We start from the raw sequence: 23,157 nt of genomic DNA on the forward strand, positions 1-23,157 counted from the left end.
GAGCGCAAGCGGAGTTTCGATAAGTTAATTTCACCCTGTCGGCTTTTCTAAAGAGGAGCGCAAGCGGAGTTTCAGTAAGTTAATTTGCGATTTTAAAGTTACATATGGCTTGGTGTTTTTTTCCGTTCTATGCAAACAATTTTTTTTTTTAAAAAAAAATTGGCATTACTGGTCCTTTAAGTTTTGTAGCCTTAATTGAAGATCCAAGTTACACAAAGATCCATTATCTGGAAAACCACAGGTCCCGAGCACTGGATAGCAGGTTCCATACCTGTACCTTGTACCTGACGGTAACTAAGCTGCATGAATCCATATTGGCGGAAAAACAATTACACTATTTATTTCTGCAGAGGCTTTTATCAGGCTTAAAGGGGTTGTTCACCTTTGAGTTAACTTTTAAGTATGATGTAGAGAGTGATATTCTGAGAGTATTTGCAATTGGTTTTTATTTGTGTTTTTTTAGTAATTTGGCTTTTTATTCAGCAGCTCTCCAGTTTGCAATTTTGGTAATCTGGTTGCTAGGTACAAATTACACTAGCAATCACGTATTGATTTGAATAAGAAACTGGAATATGAATAGGAGAAGCCTGAATAGAAAGAGGATTAATAAAAAGTAGAAAATAACAATAAACGTGTAGCCTTACAGAGCATTTGTTTTTTAGATGACACCAATGACAAATGAAAGATGGAAAGAGTCAAATAATACACTTTCCGGATAACAGATACTATGCTTGTACTGCTTTGGCAAAAGTTCAGTGTTGGAAAGGGTGGAGGTTGACCTATAGGGAAAGAGTAATATCAACTGATCCCATTGTTTCTGTATCTGTGTGTTCTATTTGCCAGAAACTTTCTATTCTAAAGTCTTAGCCTATTCTTCCAGATGCTCGGGGGGGGGGTAGGCTAAACCCAGCAAAAAGAGGGGTAATGTTCCTGCAAAGAGGGAGGTTTGGGGATGGTCTGTCCTGTGACCTTCTTTGGTGTCATGTTCCTAAAGTTTAAATTTGGCGGTCTGACTCAAAGAACAAGCTCCCTTTTTTTTATCATGGACTGGCTGCAGGGAGAAAGAGGATTGAGTAAGACAGAGCTATTTCCCACAGCACAAAGCCCATGCTCTTAAGCTGAAAAAGAGATGGAGGATTGGGGCAGTATAGATCACATCAACCCCATGGAAATAAATCTATGCCATGCTATTTCCATCCTTTGTCACTGGCCCATTGGCTATAAGGGACCATACCAATAGAGCCGGGCTGCGCTGGCCAGAGTGCTAATCATTGTGCAGAAAGAGCCTACGGATTGTCAGTTATTTTGTATCATCTGTGGTCTATAGAATGTATGACATCTCTGGGGAAAGAGAATTATTCAACAGACCAAAGTATAAAGAAAATTTTAAAGGGGAACTCTGGCTTCCCAACCAAAACTTGATAAAGAGGCCCACATAACACAGAAACCCCTAATATACCCATAACAGTTACCTGTTTCTTCAAAAATTATGAATAAATGCCATTTTCTATCCTGAAATCCAGCTGTTTAACAGTTCTTCTCTTTCTGCATCATTTGAAATCCTGGCTGGGAAGGAGGGACTAAACATTGATGTTCCAAATTGTAACAAATTCTCCACATCTTACAGACAGCATGCAGGAACTACATAACCCACAATGCATTGTACGGTGATGTTCCGTTCCTCATTGAAATCATGTGTGCAGGGAATTGTGGGGTTCGGAGGATGCAGGCTGAGGACAGATGGCTGCTGATACAAAGAAACAGTAGTCAGCCAGCTCAGCAAAGTAGTCAAACAGATTAGCAGGAGAGCAGGGGGCTAGGCTTAGGGAACTGTTCCAAATCATTAAAAATCATGAAAAGTCTGCATATTTTTTAATTGATGTATATTTAAAAGTTGCTTGTGTTTACTTTTCAAAAAGCTCAAGTTATGTTTTTGTGGCGTTCCCCTTTAAGTGAAATTGTATTTATTATAATCAATGAGATCAGAAACAAAGTGCAAATGAGAAATATTGGATGAACTTGGATTTCTCTTGGACAAATTATTCTGCTTTCTCTTTGAAACAATGTAAACACTGTAGTATAGTGTCATTTTAATATGTTATGATTTTGTTTTGCTTTGTATTTTTTTTTTAATTTTTAAATAAAAATCCCTATACCTGTAGTTAGACAATGGAAGCAAATACAGTCTCTATGTGGTTGCTATGGCTGACTGCACTGGTGCAATATATCACCTAAGTTCATAAATCAGACTCTGTATTTTCCCTTCAGTGCTTGTATGGTTTCCGCTCTGGAATTGTATCAGATTTATGGCGGCAATTTTAATGCATTACTGCAACTGCATCAACTGCAACTTCTCCTGATGACAGCAACAACACTGGAATTCTGGGGGAAATCACTGCATTGTGGGTAAAAAATATGGTGAGTGTGTCTAAAAGTGCAATTTGAACACTGAGGTAAGTAAATGACTCCTCACGTCTTTGTTCTGGGTCAGGTGTTGTGGAGCAGCCTGGACAAAGTGCCACGGATACCTGCACTTACTGAATTAATGCAGACTATTTAAATTAACTGAATGCACATTCAGAAAGGTAAATAAGGGGAAGAGGTGAAATTGGGATGTGAAAAACAGAAAAAAACCCAGGAGAAATCCAATGCATAGCTGAATTTTATGTATGTGAAAAATATATATATATAATATAAAAAAAATAAAAAAAATTAATATACATATATATATATATATATATATATATATATATATATATATATATATAAAATAGTACCTCAAATTTATATCCTGCTTTATTCCAAGGAATTATAGTCTACGGTTTACACATCTCAATTGTTGGCACATTGATAAAAATTTGGTATTTAGATGTAAAGATTGAGAACATTCTGTTATATTTTATGAAAAGAAGCTTCATTAAATAAGGACATTGTAATACAGTATATACTGTGACCATTTCCAGCATACACAAGCTGTTTCTTAAATTATTTCGAGTTTTTGTTTTCATTGAATTAAAAGTTATTAATAATAAAAGGAAATGATTGATTCCTCTTAAACCAACCAAAAATAAACCCTCTCTTTTATGCTGGTTCCACACAGATTCCACATGAATCAAGAACGTACCCTTTTATATGTGATATCAAAAACTTTAAAGTCGTGAAATAATGCAGACCATTGTTTACAAGGGTAGTCTGAGGGCATTGAGTGAAACTTCAATACCCTTGCTTGGCTGGAATCCCAATTCCGGAAATCTAACATGAAAAACTTGTAATGGACGCTGTCATGCTATCAGGAAACATGATTAAAATAGAGCAAAGATAAGAATACTAATGATGTTATCCCAAAAAAGATTATTGGAAGGAGCTTAGCAGGCTTCATACACAGATAAATATATATATATATATATATATATATATATATATATATATATATATATATACATATATACCTGTATATATATATATATATATATTTATATATAATATTTACTCCTGTATCTGTTACTAAACATGAAAACTGCACTTGCCAAGCAGTTATATATGAATTTTTATATATCAGGGTATCAGGGGTGAAAGAATGTAAATTAGGTGCACTAATCATCTGCGTAAAGGTGGCCATACACTATAAAATCTGCTCGTTTGGCAAGGTCGCCAAACAAGTGGATCTCAACCCAATATGCTCACCAAAGGTGGGGCGATATATGGTTAGTCCGATCGTTAAGGCCTAGGACCAAATAATTGGATTACAATGAAGGGAATAGGCACCGACAGGACTAGGACCACATCAACTAGCCAATGAGGTCCTCGATTGCAAGAAAAATAAAACCTGCCCGATCGATATCTTGGCCAGATATCGATGGGGAAGACCTATCGGAATGCCCCCTACATGGGCAAATAAGATGATAAAGGACTGATATAGGCAGCTTTAATCTGCCTGTGTATGGCCACCTTAAGTTAAATAGTAAGGTACACTTAATTCTAATACACAGAGCTGCCTAACACCATAGGCAAATAAAGATGTGTTGCTGTAACCTACTCCAGGTCACATATCAGGTACCACTGTTGCAGCCCACCTCCTTTTGTTAGTCTCGGGCCATAGCATTTAACCACTGCATCCAGGCGCAGATTTGTGGCAAGGCCACAAAGGCCCGGGCCTAGGGTGGCAGAATCGTAGGGGCAGCATGCCGCCCAGCTGCTTGCTGCAGAGCACTGAGGACGTGCAGTTCCCGAGTGCTATTTGTGTGCACTTGCTGGTAGATGGTTGCTGGTGGCGGGGGCTAGGACCACGTGGTCGGGCCGTGGTAAGGCTGTAGGACCGCGCGGCCTAGGGGCGCCCGCACTGCAAATCCAGCCCAGACTACATCAAATGTAGACATCAGGGTTTCAATTTGACCTCAACTGGAAGTGACTCAAGTGTGTGTAGGTAATCATGGCCCTCACCAAACAGCAGTCCAACTACCCGGTGCATTCAAAAGTATCTGTACACCTTCAAAAATACGTCACACTCATAGACAAAAACCACCAAACATAGAAACTGCAATCATAAAAACTTTTTTTTTTTTTAAATAGTTTTTGTTTGTAAAATGTTTTACCTATAAAATGCTACACCTACTATAATACTAGGTCTAGACAAAAACCTGGCTTTATACTCTCTTGACAATTCTCAAAAATATACCTGCCATTCATTTGACCTGATGCCCTGGGCAAAATTAGCTGTACAGCCAAAAATCCAGATCTAGAAGTTCAGGTGAGAAAGTTGCTGAATATTACATTGTAGCATAGGGGAATGTATAATGTAACTTGCCATACTAAGCCGGTGCTGGGGATGTCATAGGTGTGTTTTGATATCACTATCCCTTGAATATGCTTCAAGAATCTGAAAGAAGTGTGGAATCTATGACATTTAATCTACGAGATAATGCAATGCAGAAACTCCTGCTTTCTGGTGAAAATATCTTTTATTAACTGTTTGGGATAATATATCATTATATATATATTAACTAAAATATACTATTTTAAACAACACAAGAACTTTCACCTTAAAATGAACAGATTCTAGGAACAATAAATTTTTTGAACAAATTATATTTCATCTTTTCTGTAAGAAGTACAGTTTGTATCCCCTCCTCTCTTTCTTAAGTGGTATCTGCTTCCTATGCTGCATGAGCAGCATGAGCAACTGGACCTGACACTGTGTTGAGACTCTATTTGTTACTGGTCTATTCCTAGAGGGATTTTTTAACAACTAGGCCCTTAAGAACAAAATGCTCTAAGAACAGGATGACAGCCAATGGAGGGTTAATTTGCTGCAGAAGGGGTTTAATGGTTTCGCCCAAGGTAGTGATTGGAGGGCTGGTCTTGTCCATTGACAGATAACGGTCAAGCTTGCCAAGAAGGGTATATAAGGAGCAGGACTGTGGGATACCTGTCATACAGCATTGGACCGACTTGTGAAGAGTTGGTAAGAGGACTTCAAACCCACTCACCCACCTTTGTTTTTGTTTTTGTGGTTAGCATTTTGTGGTTACCTGTTAGCATTTGGTCAATGATTTTAATAATTGAATTGGATGACATTTTACAATAACATTTTACAATAAATCAGCTGTGGCCTTTTATCTCCACCAATAAGTAGTGTGGTCTCAATTGGTTCAATTCATATAACATAGTGATGTCTATACTTTAGTGATGAGCTACTTCGATCTAAACGGACTTGCTAAAAGCTTGTTTATATCACTAATTCTAACCATGATAAGAAGGGGTGATTTGAAAAGCACATGAGTATTTTACTGGGTCTGTTCCTCGTGCCACAAGTCACCACTCTAGATAAAGAATTGTGAATGAACAGGGAGTCAAACATTTTCCTTCTTCAGAATGATCTTACTAAATGCTAAGACTAATTTAATTCTCAATGAAATGCTTTGTTCATCCCTGTACAGTACAACATGGCGATATGACACTTAACTCTTCTAAAACATAAATTGTGTAGCTTGATAACAGTTGCTCCTGCTTATTTTATCTTCTCTGTAGATAATGAGCCATTGTAAGCTTTCCAGGAAAGCGAGCTATAGCAAAATATATCTGCTCATTATGCATCGTTGTTCCTCTTAAGCCAACGAAGAAAAGAAACCTTTCTATTGTGGATCTGCTACCACACAGTGATGAAGACAAGATGATGATTTTCCAGCTCATTTCACATGCATAGAATTCTTGCTGATCACCATGGGGAAGACCTCTATTTCTCTCAGTGGGAATCTGTTGGTGTGTGCCATAATCATCTGCTATCTAGGCAGTGGAATTATGAACAGTGGGTGGGTACTGTGTGTTAGGGTCTGGCCATGTGCAGATGGGAGAGGTGGCCATCCATCCAACTGACACCCAGCTCTTCTGAGATTCACTGGAGATTAATGTGATTCTATATATTTGAAGTGCAAAATATTGTATCTAACAGCACGGACTGACCAGAAGTGTGTGGGTCTGCCACTTAAAAATCACAAGCCCCATGCTGAGGATGTAGTGTATTCTTCTCTCCTGTAAACAAACAGGACATCATTGAATAGTTATGACTATTTCATGGCCTAGGTTATATCTCTCCACTAAAGTTGAGGGATTTGCTATTAGCTGAATCTACGAATTTTGCACTTTTTTAGGCAAACAGTATGAAAAAGAATTCAGTGCATAGAGAAAGGTAGGAATTTCTCTTTTCAAAAGCACAAAATAAAGATCTTTATGATTTAAAAATATGTTACACTGTTCAGTACTTGTGCTCGGTACTTGCACTCCACTCTTTATGTTGACATCTATGGATAATGTCTCAGCCAAGGCAAAAAACATGGCAATACTTCTAAAATATATACAACTAAATATACAACCAAAAACAATAGTTTAACAGTTTTAAGTGATGATCTAAAGGCTATCCAACTGGGATTTTATGGTGTGGATGTGGATTAAGTGGATGTGGCTTTCTACACATTCACTCATGTATCTACATTTACAAGCTTTGTGAGCTTTTAAAGACCTCAAATGGACTCACAACTCAAATGGTTTCTAATTTTATGAAAAACTTGAATGTAAAAAATTTGAATCAGTGTAGTCGGGTGAAAAACTCAATACTCAAATTGATCGAGTTTTCAGTGAAACAACTTGAGTTGCTCTAATTGATCGAGTTTTCGAGCAAAATCCGCCGCAAAAAAAACCTAGATCATCCTGAAGGCTATTAACATCTTCAAATGGTTGAAGGGACCTCTGCCATTGACTTCTACATGACCACAACAGGTTTTAGCTGGAGTATTTTCGAATTCAAGCTAAAATATTTGAGGTTTTTTAACTGAAAAATACCCTTGAAAACCCAAATTTTTAATGGAAAACTTTTTTGATAAATAACCCCCTTAAAGGAGAATTCAACCGTAAAGTAAATAAAAAACCCTAACCCCCTACCCTACATAGACCCCTCCCTCCTCAGCCTAGCTGCTACCCTGGGCAAATGCCTCTAACTCTTTACATACCCCTCAGTGCAGATTCTGTGCAGTGGAGTTTATGGCAGCCATCTTCTGGCTCTTTGATAATCTTCAGAATGAGTGTGGCGCTTCTGCGATTTACGTGACATTTGGCGCATGTGCAGTTGTCGTGAAAATTGCTCCAACTGCGCATACGCCAATGCGGCACTTACTTCACGAAGATGATGGCTGCCGTGAACTCCACTGGACAGAATCTGCACCGAGGAGTAAGTAAACAATTAGGGGCATTTGCCCAGGGTAGCAGCTAGGCTGGGGGAGGGGGGTTTCTAGGTAGGATAGGGGGGTATAGGTTTTTTACTTTACGGTTGAATTCTCCTTCAAGCATTTTGGATGCTTTCCATCCTGAAGCCTACATCATTCCATATGTCTCTCAAAACTACACCAGCTTTTCTTTATTTGAAGTATATGGAGAAAGAAGCTCTTTTGACATTGCTTATATGGGTGGCAGACAAAAATGATCTTAGATAGGAAGATTGGTTTTCACACACCTAATACATCTATCCATTAGGCTTCTAAAAGAACTGTAATCAGAGATGTAAATTGACGAGTTCACAATTTCAGATAAAAACAACTTTTCTTAGAGTTTCCCATGCTGGATACTAATGGCAGCGGTATCAATTCTAAAGGATATCGTATGACTATTTGTAACTGTACTCTAAAAGAGGGATAATGCACAGCTGTCACAGAACAAAATCCTCAAAATGAATGTACTGATTAACCTGCAAAACATGATTAGTGTGACCACACGAGCACCATTATCAGAAGGAGGCTCCGTAAGTACAATTTCAGCAGCGGCTCTTTGAAATACGAGTTTTAAAACCAGTAATAGCAGTGTCTCTTCTTAATAATAGGTATTTGTAGTTTATAGTACTATATAACAAAGCTGTTGTGTGTCATAAAACACCTTCCATACACTTTAAAGTGCAACTTCTTTCCTCAATATAAAAGTGAGGTGGCATAATCTAAAATAGACCAGCTCAAAGTTCTAGATTTTTAACTTAAAGCTTAGAAAAAAGTGGCCATGCTAAGGGGCAGATTTACTGAAAGCAGAACTGGGGATTCCTAAAGCAAATTGAATTTCATCACAGTTAAGTTCACTCATTAAAGCTTTTTGAGTGTATCTGTAAATTGCCACGTCAGCCATGTTTTTCAGCTTGCTGCATGGCAAAAACATCCCTGTTCTATTATGAGAGTTAATTTCAACAAGTATAATTAAGTCGGTACAAATGAAAACATACAAAAAATGCTTAGCCTAATTTGGCACAATGCTCCTTAAAGGAAAACATTACCTCCAAAGTGAATAATTAAGCAGCTAATAGTAGATATCATATTAAGTGGCATTTTAAAGAATCTTAACAAACTGGAATATATATTTAAGTAAATATTGCCCTTTTACCACTTTTCCCTTGAGCCACCATTTTATGATTTTCTCTGTGCTGCCTCAGAGATCACCTGACCGGAAATAATGCAACTCTAACTGTAGCAAGAAGAAGTGTGTAAGCAAAACACAGAACCATGTCTGTTAATTGGCTCATGTGACTTAACATGTATGGTTTGTTTGGGTGCACCGTTAATCGTAGGATCCCAGGGGGGCGGACCTAATTTTTTTTTAAATGCCAATTTTCTATTTATGATTACCCAAAGGCTCATACAACTAAAAAAGTACATTATTATGAAATGTGTTTATTTACATGAAGCAGGGTTTTACATATAAGAGGTTTTCTGCAAGCTTTTTTTAGAGAGACCTACTTTGTTATGGGGTATAGTTTTCCTTTAAGCAGCAAGTCACAACTTTTACTCCAGGTGATGCTCCAGAAACCTCCATTATTTTTATAGAGACTAACAGCCAATAACTAATGTGATATATAATCACGTTAAGTTACAAGAAAGGAAGATTTTGATTATATTTGATAGTGCGGACTTCACTCTAGATAAGGTTGAGATTCTGAGATACCTGCACTGTGTTCTAAATAATGAATGCTTCTAAACAGAGATGTGTCGAAGAATTGGCTCAGTGGGTCTGTATGAAGTTAAGGTGGCCATAGACTTTATTTCCTATGCTATCTGGACCGTGTGTGGAGTCAGAATAATCATCATGAGATTTTTCATACCATGGCAATCTGTATCAGTGGGTGACTATTTTTCGAATATAATTTTTGTATGAATGCTGTCAATTTATGGCCAGAACATCTTCCGATTTGTCATTTTTACTACTTTATTTAATCTCAATGGTTAGTTGTAGGTCATAACATTAAAACAAACAATCTTTTCATCCTAGCAATAAATATACAGAATATATACATGGATGCCCATTATCCAGAGAGCTCGGAAATTGCAGAAAGGCCATCTTCCATAGGGGAAAATTCACTAAAGGGCGACGTGACTAATGTTAGCGAAAATTCACCAGCGTGACGTCATTTCGGAACTTCGCTGATTTACCGCTGGCGTAAATTCTCTAGCGAGGAAGATAGACTGTAGCACTAGTTCGCACTCCAACACCAGGCGAATTTTCGCACTGGTAAATGGACGTAACTACGCAAATTCACTAAGATGCGGATTTTAATGAATGATACCTCTTGCACCAGACTTGCCTTCGCCACCTCAGACCAGGCAAAGTGCAATAGATTAGAAAATTTTCTAAGTCCCAAAAAACGATGGCGACATTTCAGTTTTTCAGGGTGATAGGCTGCAAAAGATCGTAAATTTTTTTTAGGGTGCCCGGCTTCCCCCCTACATTTCCTTTCAAATAACACAAACTATACACTGGGCACATGTGTAGGGCAATATAACAAATCTATTTTCTTTTATTAAGGTTCCCTGGGCTTCTGTACTGTAATGTATTTGCTGCAACATATACGTCCATTGAAATTTAACTTGCCGCCGTATGCAAAATAGCCAACGCTAGTGCAACTTCGCTTTGCTTGCCGAATTAACGCTAGTGCAACTTAGTCATCGTTTGGCGCCCTGGACGCAACTTCGCATTTTAGTGAATTAGCGGTGTCCTGGCAAATTTTCGCCTGGCTAAGTGTGGCAATGTGAGCGAAGCCGTCGCTGGCGAATTTCTGCAGGTTAGTGAATTTGCCCAAAAGTCTCCATTTTAATCAAATAATTACCTTTTTAAATAATGATTTGCTTTTCCCTTGTAATAATAAAACAGTACACTGTACTTGATCCTAGCTAAGATATAATGAATGCTTATTAGAGAAATAACAAGCCTGTTGGGTTTTAATGTTTAAGTGATTTGAGATACATATTAAGGAAAGACCCCTTATACAGAAAACCCCAGGTCTCAAGCATTCTGGATAACAAGTCCCATATCTGTATTTAGAAGCACTATTTTAAAATCAGTATATATTCTGTATATATGGGTTCATAAGTGTGTAACTTAATGGGTTCATTAAGTGTGTAACTGACCTATGAACTTTACCAGAATCTCTCCTTTCGATGACCAGTAAAGACAAAATAAATGACTTGTTTTTCTCTGACAAAAAAAAATTCCAGTATTTGATAAACCTATTTTCTTGGTTTCTTTCTGTATTTGCTGACACCCACACACCCCATTCATTTCACTCTTTCCAGCTATGCAGAATAGTAAACTCTGTACAAACTCGTGTCTGCCTATGCCTTTCTCATCAAAGATCCATATCTACTTGACAACAAAAACTGCAAAATATTCAGAAATGTGTTTTGATGTGTCAAAGTTAATTCTGACCTCTTACTTTTAAACACGTCACACAAGTAATTATAGAAGTTGCAAAGATTCTAAAATGGTGTAAAATTACATAAAAAGCAGTATACTGTCCAAAGATTCCTTAAAAACATGCTGTGGGTGTTGGGTTAGACATGGGAACACCCCACCAAAATACCCCACATTGAGTTCCGTGACATAAAAAAACAAGATATGAACTAGCAAAGTATGAACACTGCTATCATAACTGTTTTATTTGAGTTAAAAGCTTTTTTTTCCACTTAGAAAACACTGAACAATCTTAAGAATGAAAGCTGGTCGGCTTTGATGCTGGTATGTTGATTAAACAGTACACGGATATTCACTGCTTGGAAATTCTACCTCCCACATTATAAAACATAACTTCAGAGGAGCCTTTTATAACAATACACGTATATCTGGCAAACGTTTAAAACAGAGAATTAGGATTATTGTGGTCTCTGGGGAGCTATTATGATTTAATGTGGCATTTTTAAGTGACCAGGGCAGCAACATTCACATAGTTCGGAGATAAAAGGGAGGATAATATAAGGTTTTCTCTTAATGTGGAAGTATATATTATATTTAGGCAAGAAGAATGTATTTTCACATGCTTTCAAACTGAGCAGAGAATACATTTTAGGTGGGTGTATTGTGTTCAATCACATTTAGGGGGTTATTTACTAAAATCTGAATTTATCTAATCTAAGAAAGCTCAACCAAAATTCCATATACGATTTTGCCTTATTTATCATAAAAAAAAACTTGAATGAATCGAGCAGACTTTTCTCCTGAATTGTTAAATTTTTTCTGGTTATTGCCTGAAAACCCAGATTATAATACTAAACATAGCTCAAACCGACATCTTCAAATTGGGATAGGGACATCTGCCATTGATTTATACATGGCCTCAACAGGTTTGAGATGGCAGATTTTCAGATTCAGGCTTTTTGCAGCATCGGGGTATAATAAATCTCGAAAAATGCAAGTTTTCTTTCCACAAAAAATGCAAGTTTTTGTCCCAAAACAGTTTCAGTAAATTACCCCCTTAATATTTATCCACTACATGTAAGAGCTAGCTTTCTTATATTTCTTTCTGCCAATATATAACTTTTTAGACCACAGATAAAGCCTTTAAAGTCCTTTTTTAAAACGTAATTGGCACTTAACCATTTCTGCAATATATGGCACAGAAATGGTTTATCTACTAGTGATGGGCCTCCACATGATATGTGGCAATCATCATCGAATATACAGTCTGTGGCATAACTACCAAGGCAGTAGACCCCATGGCTGGAGGGGGTATGTGGTTATAGGGGGCCCGGCAGGGGTCTGGGGTTATAGGGGACCCAGCAGGGGACCCAGCAGGGGTCTGCTTTCTCTGTAGTGACCAGCGACCAGTCTCCTTTTGTGGGAGAGTGGTAGTCACAGGTTGCCGGCAACGGCAGCAAAATTGCAGGTAATTCACAACCCTCCGCACGTGTTAACACTCAGTCAGTGGGAAGTTCTTTTTTTTCACTGATATGGGTTAGCAGATCACTAATTACAATTGTGTGGCCACATACTTAAATATAACCTTTCCTTTTGAGTTAAGTAATATGCTGTGGAATGCTTTGTTGAACATTTAGGGGGTTATTTATTAAAGGTCAAGTTGTTTTTTACCCGAAAATTTTTTGTTTTCGAGGGTATTTTTCAGTCAAAAGTCGAATTTTCGGGTTAAAAAAACACTAGAATTTTTCAAGATTTATTATATCTCCCGAAGTTGGAAATAGCTTGAATGGAAAATACTCCAGTTAAAACCTGTCGAGGTCATGTAGAAGTCAATGGCAAAGGTCCCTTGAACAATATGAAGATGATTTTTTCCATTTGAGTTTCTTCATAAATCAGAAAACATTTAAGTTGTGCACATATATATATATATATATATATATATATATATATATATATATATATATATATATATATATATATATATATATATATATATATATATATACACACACACACACACACACAGTTATGGGACCTGTTATCCAGAATGCTAGGGACCTGGGGATAGCGGGTCTTTCTGTAATTTGGATCTTCATACCTTAAGACTACTAGAAAATAAATTAAATAACCCCAACAGGCTGGTTTTGTTTCCAATAAGGATAAATTATATTTTAGTTTGGCTCAAGTACAAGCTACTGTTTTATTATTACAGAGAAAAAGGAAATCATTTTTAAAAATTCGGATTATTTAATTATAATGGAGTCTATGGGAGATAGCCATTCTGTAAATTCGGAACTTTCTGGATAACGGGTTTCCGGATAACAGATCCTATACCTGTATATCACTACAAAGTTCAGGCTTTTTTATCCAAAGTTTTTAATTATGTTTAGGCAATAAGAACACAATCAACAAATCCAAAATTGTATGTCACGGAGAATTATTATAATACTTGCTATCTGACACTTCAGATCTAAAATATTATGATCCACTGAGTAACTGAGTGTAATGTCTAGAAAATCTCTCCTTAAAGTGATAGTGCCTTTGTTTTTATGAGTTAGGCTGCTGGATTTACTGCAATTCTAAACATTGTCTTTTATAAACTATTTAGTATTAGTTACTGTCACACCACTTGGGGATTTATGGGGAAATGTAATAAAAGTCACAAAGAGCAAAACTATTTGTGCAAATAAGAATAAAAATTTGCATTTCATGATGTAATACTCTTCCTTAAACTGTTATTACATTTGAAATTTATTGCGCATTGCGAATTTCAATTGCGCATTGCCCACTTTTAAGAAGTGCTTGAAGGTGTCGTAATCTTTTGGAGCAAATATAACAACTTTTCCAGTAAGAAGTTTCATTACATTCACTGAACACTGGTACAAACTATAAAATTTACAAAAGTTCTTCCACTCGCTAAACAGTTTCCTGGTTCGCAAAAGCTATATTAAAATCTCTCAAAGGCAAATTTGTTTGCACAAAGGCATAAACTTTTCACATTGCAAATTTTTTTTCCATTACCATTTATTACATTCCCCCAATAGTCTTACTTTTTGAGTGATATATTTCTATTATGAGATAATGGGCCAAATTCAATAAAGTGAGAAAACTTTTTCTTACTGAATTGAATCTGGTTCAATCTGGGGTAATGCAATTTAGCATTGTGCAGCTGTGGGATTCTGATTCATGGTTAAAATTCAGGTTAATAGCCACTGTGAAAGGAAAGTGGGATAGCAGGTATAGTAGCACACTATCTAACCTATCTATAAATGGGGTCCGGGTGTGCATGCCCCAGACCTACATAGTAGGATAGTGGCGTATAGCAGGATAGTAGGGAAAGCAAAAATTATATGAAATCTAAAATTAGGAAGCTAGCAGAAAAAAAATCCCCAATCTAAAAATCAAATGGAATGACAATATAGTAAATCACCAGGCCTCACATCGGTTGAATCATACTAAATGAGCCATACACATAAATATATTCACTTTTCAAAGGTACCTTAATAGTTTCATTTGGAACCCCAGGATCTGGTACTTTGTCCAAGTAAGTGGTCAAATCTTGATCAACATGTTCAAACACCAGTGTAAGTTTTGTCTCTCTGTCTGTCCGTGAAACTGTACATACATCAAACAACCTGCAGAGGAAAAAAAAAAAGCATGATGATTGAAAACCACTGGAACTTACCCCAACCAATTATGTATTAGGGTCAATTCAAATGTAAAGCTCCCCTTAGCTATATTTTCTACAATGAGAGGGAGCCAAGTATGATGGAGGTGCACCATCAATGATATTAGAAGCTACTAATAGAATGGATACGTAATTGGACAATTCTTTCACCAACAATTTCTGTTGTATTCCTATAAAATCTATTCCGTTCATACTGCCCCTCTTTCTGACTCGCTGCAGATGTGGATGTTGCCAGTATCGCCCACGTCATAAGCTTCAGAAGCATGAAGACAAATTGTGTGACGTATGTTGGAGTAATAAATTATTTTTAACGGTCACCTTGACCATCTGTATGCAAGCGTATAATAAATAAAAGGATTTTGTTTGATTAATCAGCCTTGAGAGAGACTTCTGAAGAGCGAATGTTTGCTAGTATTTGACTTTAGGTTAGTAACCTGCAATAAATATATTTATATAAATCAACATGGAATGCAGTCGTACAGCCTATAACCCCAACACATGCAAATAGAGAGGAGCCAGACAGGTCTGAACATCTGAACATAAACACTGGAAAATATTTCCCACTGTATGATTCCTTTGTGTTCACTTAGATTTGCTCTAAAATTTTCAAAAAACACCTTTCCTGCCAGATATTTAGCACAGTGGCAAAACCAGCAATGTAGGGACATATTTCAGCAAAGTGATTTCCCTGAAATAGGAGGCGTATATAAATGATAGCCTTCTCACGTGGCATTCCATGCTTACCACCACTTTGATAGATCACTTCTCTAATCCAGATATTGCACTTGGAAGCACAGAATGTATAAATGTCACGATCCAAACTGCACAAATTTCTTGGAAAGTCCTTTGCAAATAAAACCATTAGAGTGTTCCACAGCTTAAAGGCATTATTATACCAAAAAAAAAAAAAAAGATTTGAATATTGCTTTGTTACATTTATAACCAGATGAAATGGCATTTGCAGAACCCAAATCTCTTTAAAGCTGAAATGCTACAGTGTGAACAAAACAATGAAATAAACAAGGTTTAAAAAAAAAAATTATATATATATATCCCATATATTATCAATTTTTTAGTTACTTTTACAATTGTAAATAAAAAAAACTTTGCATATTTGAGACTGGGTCTAGTCTACACACTTTTTAATTTGTGGCATAACTCTGGTACAGGTATTGGACCTATTATATGGAATGCTCGGGCCCCAGGGTCTTCCAGATAAGGAATTTGGATCTCCGTTTATTTAGGGGCTGATTCACTAACTTCGAGTGAAGGATTCGAAGTAAAAAAAACTTTGAATTTTGAAGTGTTTTTTGGGCTACTTCGACCATCGAATGGGCTACTTCGACCTTCGACTACGACTTCGAATCGAAGGATTCGAACTAAAAATCGTTCGACTATTCGACCAATCGATAGTCGAAGTACTGTCTCTTTAAGAAAAAACTTCGACCCCCTAGTTCGCCATCTAAAAGCTACCGAACTCAATGTTAGCCTACGGGGAAGGTCCCCATAGGCTTTCCTAAGTTTTTTTGATCGAAGGATATTCCTTTGATCGTTGGATTTAACTCCTTCGAATCGTTCGATTCGAAGGATTTAATCGTTCGATCGAAGGAATAATCATTCGATCGTTCGATCGAACTATTTGCGCTAAAATCCTTCGACTTCGATGTCAAAGGATTTTAATTCCCAGTCGAATATCGAGGGTTAATTAACCCTTTATATTCGACCCTTGGTGAATCGGCCCCTAAATCTGCTAAAAAAAATGGCTTAAATATTAAATAAACCCAATAGGATTTTTATCCAATGAGGATTAATTATATCTTAGTTGGGATCAAGTACAGTAGAGAAAAACGAAATAATATATTATCATTTGAATTATTCGGTTAAAATGGAGTCTATGGGAGATGGTTTTTCCGTAATTCTGAGCTTTCTGGATTACAGGTTTCCAGATAATGGATCCTATACCTGTAAAAAACGAAATGTTTTGCTCAAGAGAAACTTATGTCAAACCAAGACAACTGACAAAAATTCTAAAACCATGGGAAAGTAGACAATACCATGGACAGGAGACGGCACTTATATTCTGCATTGCCTAGAATGTTGCTGCAAGTAATGCTATATAAAGTTTTATTATGTTTCTAATCCTCATCAAATCTTAAAAGGTTTTACAAAGGCATAATAAAGAGCTTAATTTCCGCTGATAAAAAAACAACGCCCTGGTTATGGGTTCACATGCCCATCTGAATGGGCAGTTTATTATGAAGCGTAAAGGTGAATTATAAATGACAGAGTTAATAGTAGGGATGCACCAAATCCACTATTTTGGATTCGGCCGAGCCCCTGAATCCTTTGCAAAAGATTCAGCCGAATACCAAACCAAATCCTAATTTGCATATGCAAATTAGCAGTGGGAAGGGGAAAACATTTTTGACTTCATTGTTTTGTGACAAAAAGTCATGCCATTTCCCTCCCCGTCTCTAATTTGCATATGCAAATTAGGATTCGGATTGGGTTCGGCTGGGCAGAAGGATTCAGCCGAATCTGAATCCTGCTGAAAAAGGCAGAATCCTGCCCGAATCCCGAATCAAATCCTGGATACAGTGAATCCCTAGTAAATAGTAACTTATTAACAGGTGCAAATATGCAATGGCTCTATTCTTTTGGCATCTTTCTGAAACTATCCAATTAGCAGATAGCATTTATAGGTCACCTGTTTGACAGCAAGTATTCAGGGGGTAATTACAGAAGAAAAGAGACCCTGTGGCTGCAGGGGGGGCCCAGGAGGTATGGGGGTCCATATAACTAGCAATTTCAACATATATTAGAAAAACAGGAAAACCACTGGATATGTTGGGGGCCCTAAAATGAATTTGCTGTGGGCCCAGTACCATCTAGATACACCACTGCAAATATTACCCCTGTTATTACGTTATGCTCACCATCCAATCTCCTGACTTAAAGATGGAGATCATGTATTTGCTTATCACTAAAAGTGTCTCCAAAACTTGTAAACCTCATTTCACTGTCATTCAGCTTTTCATGCTGTGCTTTTATAAGCCAGGGTTCTAGTAGACAGTAAACAACTAAGAGCAGGGCAATACAATGTAATGGTTCTTCGCTTTTATATATGCCCTTACAGAGTTTCAATGGTTGAAAAAGATGCTGGATAACAGAGGTCTGGAAATATTAGTTTGTCACAATAATTCATTATAAGATTTATTATACTAAAGATACAGCTGAAACTTAAAGGAATTGTTCAGTGTGTAAATAAAAACTAGGTAAATAAAAAATGTTTCTAATATAGTTAGTTAGCCAAAAATGTAATGTATAAAGGCTGGAGTGACTGGATGTGTAACTTGTCAGTCAGAACCCAACTTCCTGCTTTTCAGCTCTCTTGGTTTACACTGACTGGTTACCCTGGTTACCAGGCAGTAACCAATCAGAGACTTGAGGGGGGGCCACATGGGTCATATCTGTTGCTTTTGAATCTGAGCTGAATGCTGAGGATCAATTGCAAACTCACTGAACAGAAATGTCCCATGTGGCCCCCCTTCAAGTCGCTGACTAACTCAGAGTTATAGAGCTGAAAAGCAGGAGGTTGGATTCTGGCTGTTTTATTAGACATCCAGTCACTCCAGCCTTTATAAATTACATTTTTGGCTAACTAACTATATTAGAAACATTTTTTATTTTGCACAGCCTATCTATTTATACAGTTTTTATTTTCACCTTTAAGATGGCCATAGACGCAAAGATTCGCTCGTTTGGCAACATCGCCAAACGATCGGATCTTTCCCCGAAATGCCATTAATGAGTATGGCTATATCGGGGGTAATCTGATTGTTCGGGCGTATGGCCGAACGATCCGATTACGATGTGCCATGGGCTCTGGCGGGATCGGTTGGGTCAAATTCAAACCTGACCGATCGACCAAACGACCAATCTCCGCCGGACGAAAGATGTCGGCACACGCCACACACGATCCGAAAATCGTACTAATCCTCGATTCGTACGATAGGATCTGTGTGTCTATGGCCACCTTTATCTCAAATTTGCCATTTGCTGCATTTTTGGCCAATAGTGCTATCACTTTGCCTCATTTACAACACTTATTAAGAATTTAGCTGAGCATTTACGTCAAATAATCAATACATAATTGCACCTGCACGGAAAGCAGTTTACCCATCTACTGTATGTTCAACGTGTTTTTCTTCATCCAAAATAGTGGATTCGGTGCATCCCTAGTTTATTTAATGTTTAAATGATTCTCTAGTAGATTTAAGGTATGAAGATCCAAATTATGGAAAGATCTGTGATCCGGAAAACCCCAAGTCCCGAGCATTCTGGATAACTGGTTCCATACCTGTACTTTCAACATGTCGCCTGCTAAAAAGGGACCTCATGCCTGCTATTGACATAACTGAACTGCAAAGTTGTATGTGTTATGCTTTCTTATCCCATACTGTGAATATCAGCAGGTTGATTGTTGTATGTTGATGTATAAATGTGGAGGTACAGTATATGATGTCATATTATTTCTGCTCTATATGAAACAATTATACTAATAATAAATACATGATATTAAGGGGCACATTTACTATTGGTCGAAGTTAAATCCTTCAACTTCGAATATCGAAGTCGAAGGATTTAGTGCAATTCGTTCGATCAAACGATTCGAAGGATTTTAATACATCGAACAATTTTCCTTCGATCCCAAATTGGCTAGAACCTTCCCCATAGGCTAACATTGGTGCTCGGTAGGTTTTAGATGGCGAAGAAGGTGATCAAAGTTTTTTTTAAAGAGACAGTACTTCGACTATCGAATGGTCGAATAGTCAAACGATTTTTAGTTTGAATCATTCGATTCGAAGTCAAAGTAGCCAAAAAAAAGTTTTTTCCATTCGAATCCTTCAGTCAAGCTAAGTAAATGTGCCCCCAAATATATGTATACAGTTTTGGAGCTCTAAAGTATGACTGTTACAGTGCAAGAAACCAAAAGGCTCTATACTAGTGACAAGGGGTTGGGTGATATTCTGTTATGGGGATGTGGTGTTTCAGGGCAGACGAAGGAAAGCAGCAGCAGGAACAACCTGTTTCCTCATAGCTTGCAGAGAGAAATGTCATAAAGCTAAGTTAAGTATAGGTATTCCCCTCTAATGACCACAAATAAAAAATATCATTTTACATTTACTGCTACTTTAAAAATGCATGGTCTATTCAGCTGCAACAAGATATATTGTCTTGTGTGTGCCTTGTTTTACTCTGAGGGCAGAATGCAATAAAAGTTGTTAAAGGAGAACTTAACCTTAACAAAAAAGTAGGGTAGTAATGCATATTGTGTTATGGGGTTCTGCAGCACACTAAAGTTCTGTGCTTCATATGATAATCACAGTAGCTCCCCATCTTCTTTTCTAATGATTCACTGCAGATGCTCTGTGCTGCTGTCACATACTAAGCTTTGAGACCCACTCACAATATACTCTGTGTGTTATATATATATATATATATATATATATATATATATATATCTATATATCTATATATATATATCTATATATATATATCTATATATATATATATATATATATATATATATATATATAGATATATATATATATACAGTGTGTGTGTATATATATATATATACTGTAAATATAATACACAAGAAACATTAAAGGGATACTGTCATGGGAAAACACATCAGTTAATAGTGCTGCTCCAGCAGACTTCTGCACCAAATCCATTTTTCAAAAGAGCAAACAGATTTTGTTACATTCAATTTTGAAATCTGACATGGGGCTAGACATATTGTCAATTTCCCAGCTGCCTCCAGTCATGTGACTTGTGCTCTGATAAATTTCAATCACTCTTTACTGCTGTACTGCAAGTTGGAGTGATATCACCCCCTCCCTTCCCCCCCTAGCAGCCTAAACAATGGGAAGGTAAGGTAAGGATAGCAGCTCCCTAACACAAGATAACAGCTCCCTGGAAGAACAGCACTTAATAGTAAAAGCCAAGTCCCACTGAGACTGATTAAGTTACATTAAGTAGGAGAAATAACAGCCTGCCAGAAAGTAATTCCATCCTAAAGTACAGGCACAAGTCACATGACTGGGGCAGCTGGGAAACTGACAAAATGTCTAGCACCATATCAGAATTGAATATAAAAAAAATCTGTTTGCTCTTTTGAGAAATGGATTTCAGTGCAGAATTCTGCTGGAGCAGCACAATTAACTGATATGTTTAGGAAAAACCTGTTTTTCCATGACGGTATCCCTTTAATATATTTTAAATGATATCCTTATAAAAGGTGCTTAGTGATGTAATTTCTGTCACACGGCTCACTGAAACTTGTGTATTACATACCTACCAACATTTTGGAAATAGAAAGAGGGGCAAAAATATTTGCCAATTTTTTTTTACCATGCCTGTTTTTGTGGCCACATCCCCTAATTACCATGTTCATTTTACAGAATTTGGCAGGTTATAAAAGGTTTGAACACATTTCTGTTGTTTTTATGTGTTATTACAGTTTTGCTTATGAAGGTGAATTGCCCTTTAAGCTGCAAGTCATAGTTTCCCCAAGAGACCTGCTGATCTTAAATTGTTACATTTCTTTCTTTGCTTATCTTAAATTGTTACAAAAATATAGAAGTGCACCTGCAATGTATTCTGGGCTCTCCCAGAAGCCAATTTTTAGAAACATTGTATCTTTTTCTGGCTGTTCAGTGCAGGAGATCAAAGAGAAAGTCAGGACATTTCAGTAGCAAAACCGGGGCTGCGGGTTGAGCTGTCAAAATCGGTACTGTCCCTTGAAAAATGGGACAGTTGGGAGGTATGGTTAAAATAAATAAAGTACCCCCTTTTGCAAAATATGAGGATATTAGAAGTCACCTTGGAGTGCCATGACCTGTATAAAAACACATGGCCTTCGACCTTGTGCTTTTATATGGTTATGGCACTCCTCTGTAACTTAAAATATCATTATATTTTACAAGCGGAGGTACTTTATTCACCATGTATTCATTAGTAATTCATTCAGATTCTCATTACATGTCAGCACTCGGTGCAATCTGCATTATAATTTAAAGGAATTGTTCAGTGTAAAAATAAAAACTGTGTAAATAGATAAGCTGTGTAAAATAAAAAATGTTTCTAATATAGTTAGTTAGCCAAAAATGTGATGTATAAAGGCTGGAGTGACTGGGTGTGTAACATAATAGCCAGAACACTACTTCCTGCTTTTCAGCTCTCTTGGTTGACACTGACTGGTTACCCTGGTTACCAGGCAGTAACCAATCAGAGACTTGAGGGGGGGGCACATGGGTCATATCTGTTGCTTCTGAATCTAAGCTGAATGCTGAGGATCAATTGCAAACTCACTAAACAGATATGACCCATGTGGCCCCCTTCAAGTCGCTGATTAGCTAAGAGTTATAGAGCTTAAAAGCAGGAAGTAGTGTTCTGGCTATTATATTAGACATCCAGTCACTTCAGCTTTTATATATTAAATTTTTGGCTAACTAACTATATTAGAAACATTTTTTATTTTGCACAGCTTATCTTTTTAACCTGTTTTTATTTTCACACTGAACAATTCCTTTAACAATCAGCCCTGCAGCATCTGCTTCTGTGAGAGGTGAGCTTCTCAACAGCTGCACAGATTGCACTGAGCATGTGCAGTGTCACTGACACGCCTAACAAAATCCAAGATGGTGAGTACACTTTATACTGTATGCCTCGATCATTACTGTTAAAAAGATGCTGAACCTTTAGGCTGGTGCAGTAAGTGAAGTATATAAAATATGGCTTCTAGCCATATTCATTTTCAGGGTTTAGTTCTTCTTTAACAACTCACTGATGCAGTGATCATCCTGACATCCTGCCTTTAATATTCTGATACAATCATTTGGGCTGAGAAACAAACAATCAAACAACCTCATCAAACTAGCAGATCTTTAAATGTATGGCCAGCTTTAAATGTGCGCTATGTGCAATTAAGATTTGCAATATGGAAATAACGGAAAATAACAGAACATATTACATTGCGAAATGCAATTTTTTTTTCTGTTTACAAATTTATTACATTTCCCCCTAAGGCTTAGTTGAGATCGGTCTCAATGTTTGCCTTCACCCTACTATTATGTACTTGCTACTGCAATGAAACACCGTTAATAATAGATCATATATCAAAGTTGAATTAAAATTTGGGTACTTATAAATGAGAAATATTTACTACCATTCCATCCTTAAGTTGCTAA

At 37.0% G+C, this 23,157-nt stretch overlaps 1 protein-coding gene across 1 annotated transcript in view; it reads right to left on the minus strand.

Moving 5' to 3' along the window:
* Positions 1-23,157, minus strand: part of LOC108718479 (cyclin-dependent kinase 6-like) — a 114,159-nt gene that overhangs the window by 59,532 nt on the left and 31,470 nt on the right. Inside the window, exon 3 of the mRNA XM_041565893.1 lies at positions 14,711-14,846. Coding sequence (XP_041421827.1) covers positions 14,711-14,846 — 136 coding nt within the window. The remainder of the gene's footprint in view (positions 1-14,710; positions 14,847-23,157) is intronic.

Source organism: Xenopus laevis, chromosome 6L (genome assembly GCF_017654675.1).
Source record: "Xenopus laevis strain J_2021 chromosome 6L, Xenopus_laevis_v10.1, whole genome shotgun sequence".
Classification (NCBI taxonomy): domain Eukaryota; kingdom Metazoa; phylum Chordata; class Amphibia; order Anura; family Pipidae; genus Xenopus; species Xenopus laevis.